The following is a 2,157-nucleotide window of genomic DNA, read 5'->3' as shown; positions in this document are numbered from 1 at the left end:
TGGACCACCACCTGCTCAGATGCTGCTCATGAGCCAGGCACAGCTCTGTGGCCGCCCTGCCCCGGCGCCAGCTGACGCCTGTGTGGTTCCCACGCAGGCTCTGGTTGCCCTGATGGAGATGGGCTTCGGGGAGAAGGAAGTGATGGATGCCCTGCGCGTGAACAACAACCAGCAGAACGACGCAGTGAGTGCACCCCCAGCCCCCCCACATGCATACGCATGTCTCTGCACATACACTCGGGCGGGTGCGGGGAGGGAGGCCGGCGGTCAGAGCACGGCGCCTGCCTGAGCAGGTTCAGGGTTTTGTCTTCCTCAGACGCAGCAGGCCCCTGCCCACATCCTATGTGCACGGCCCGCGTGGCCCCAACTGAGTGGCACCTGCTCGCTGAGCACACACTGGCTTCTGAGGGGCAGGCTGCTGGCCTTAGCGGTGGGCTCGCAGCTGGGCCACTCAGACGCCAGATCTGTCTTGGGGCTCCCACGCTGCCCAGGACTGTCTCACACTCCCCGTGCTTCGAGGGGCGGGGGCTCACCCTGCCCAGGTGTGGTGGTGCCAGCTCTGTTGAGGGAGTCAGCTCAGGCATGTCCGGAGGTCTGTGTACCTGTTGAGCAGCCAAGTGGGGCCGGGGTTCACGGAGCTACCAGCAGCCAAGTTGGGGCAGGGGAAGCTCTGCAGCCAAGGGGGGCAGGGGTCCATGTACCTGCCCATGTGCTGAGGGGACCTGAGAGGTCTGCATGGAGAAGTCCCAGGGGCCGGCAGTAATCACCTTTTGTTCACAGTGTGAGTGGCTACTGGGAGACCGGAAGCCATCCCCCGAGGAGCTGGACAAAGGCATGGACCCTGAGAGCCCCCTGTTCCAAGCCATCCTGGACAACCCTGTGGTGCAGCTGGGGCTGACCAACCCAAAGACACTGCTGGGTATGTGTGAGCTGGGCCCAGGGGGAGAGGGGGTCATTTCCTGGGGGAGACTGGTGCCGGGTCCTGCCCTGTGTGACAGCCACCTGACCAGGCCCCTGCACGGACGCCATCCAAGGGTAGTGGGAGGTGTGCCTGTTATGGGGCTCCTCTGACATGGGCTCTTGCTGGCCAGGAGGTCCCCTTCAGCAGGGCCTGAAGTTCACCCCCTTCTCTTCCCTCACTCCCTCCTGTGAGTCCCCCCCCCACCCCTGGAGATGACAGTACCACCCTGCAGTGTCCTGGGCTGTCAGTCTCCTGGCCTTTCTCCCGTGGGATGCAGATGGCTCCTGAGCTGAGCCCAGCCTGTGTCCGGTTACAGTCACTGCCCCACGCCTCACACCCGGGCTGGACAGGTGGCTCGGCTTCTGAGATTGGTGGGGGCTGTGTTCTGGAGCCACGCGGGCAGCTGGCAGGACGGTGTGTGTGGCCAGTGCTCAGCCGCCTGCTCTACCGGCAGCGTTCGAGGACATGCTGGAGAACCCGCTCAACAGCACGCAGTGGATGAATGACCCCGAGACGGGCCCCGTGCTGCTGCAGATCTCACGCATCTTCCAGACCCTGAACCGCTCGTAGCTGCTGCCACCGCCGCCCTGCCAGGGGCTCCAGCTGGCCAGCAGGGCACCGGTGCCTTCTGCCTCGCCCGACGGGGCTTTTGCACCTGCTTTTAATTCTGCTCCATACCGGCCTGTCATGGAGTGGGCACGTTGCCTGGGCACCCGGCCCTGTTGGCAGGGGGCTGCTGTCCACGGGGAAGGGGGAGGGGGCTTTGGGAGCCACCCTGGTCCCCACTGTAGGGACCGGTCCTTGTGTTTGGAAGGAGGCATGTCTCAGCGAAGTGTTCTTCCAGCAGACGTGTTCAGTGGGTGGGCGGGGGCTGTTTCAAAGCTGGTTTTCTGTATTAAACACCCTTTTCCTACTCCGTCTCTTGTCTTTCTGGCACCAGGGAAAAGGTACAGGCTTCATGTTATTGTGACAGTGCCAGTCCCTCCACCAGTGAGTGACCACTTGAAAAACAGACCAACATGCACCCGTCCATACTCCAGCCTTGCATCACAGGGAAGTACGCACGTCCATCCACAGTCCCCACCTGAGTCACAGGGAAATACACACGTCTATCCTCAGTCCCCACCTGAGTCACAGGGAAATACATACGTCCATCCTCAGTCCCTACCCAAGTCACAGGGAAATACACACGTCCA

General features: G+C 62.5%; 1 protein-coding gene across 1 annotated transcript in view; it reads left to right on the top strand.

Annotated features, from left to right (window-relative positions):
• Positions 1–1,874, top strand: part of UBAC1 (UBA domain containing 1) — a 7,053-nt gene extending 5,179 nt beyond the window's left edge. The window contains exons 4-6 of the mRNA XM_045289350.1: positions 20–184; positions 781–919; positions 1,416–1,874. Coding sequence (XP_045145285.1) covers positions 20–184; positions 781–919; positions 1,416–1,531 — 420 coding nt within the window. The 3' untranslated portion in view covers positions 1,532–1,874. The remainder of the gene's footprint in view (positions 1–19; positions 185–780; positions 920–1,415) is intronic.
• The last annotated feature ends 283 nt before the right edge of the window (positions 1,875–2,157 follow it).

Source organism: Echinops telfairi, unplaced genomic scaffold (genome assembly GCF_000313985.2).
Source record: "Echinops telfairi isolate 266 unplaced genomic scaffold, ASM31398v2 ScPeMD7_25;HRSCAF=90, whole genome shotgun sequence".
Taxonomy (NCBI): Eukaryota; Metazoa; Chordata; class Mammalia; order Afrosoricida; family Tenrecidae; genus Echinops; species Echinops telfairi.
This window is presented reverse-complemented; position numbering and strand designations above follow the sequence as displayed.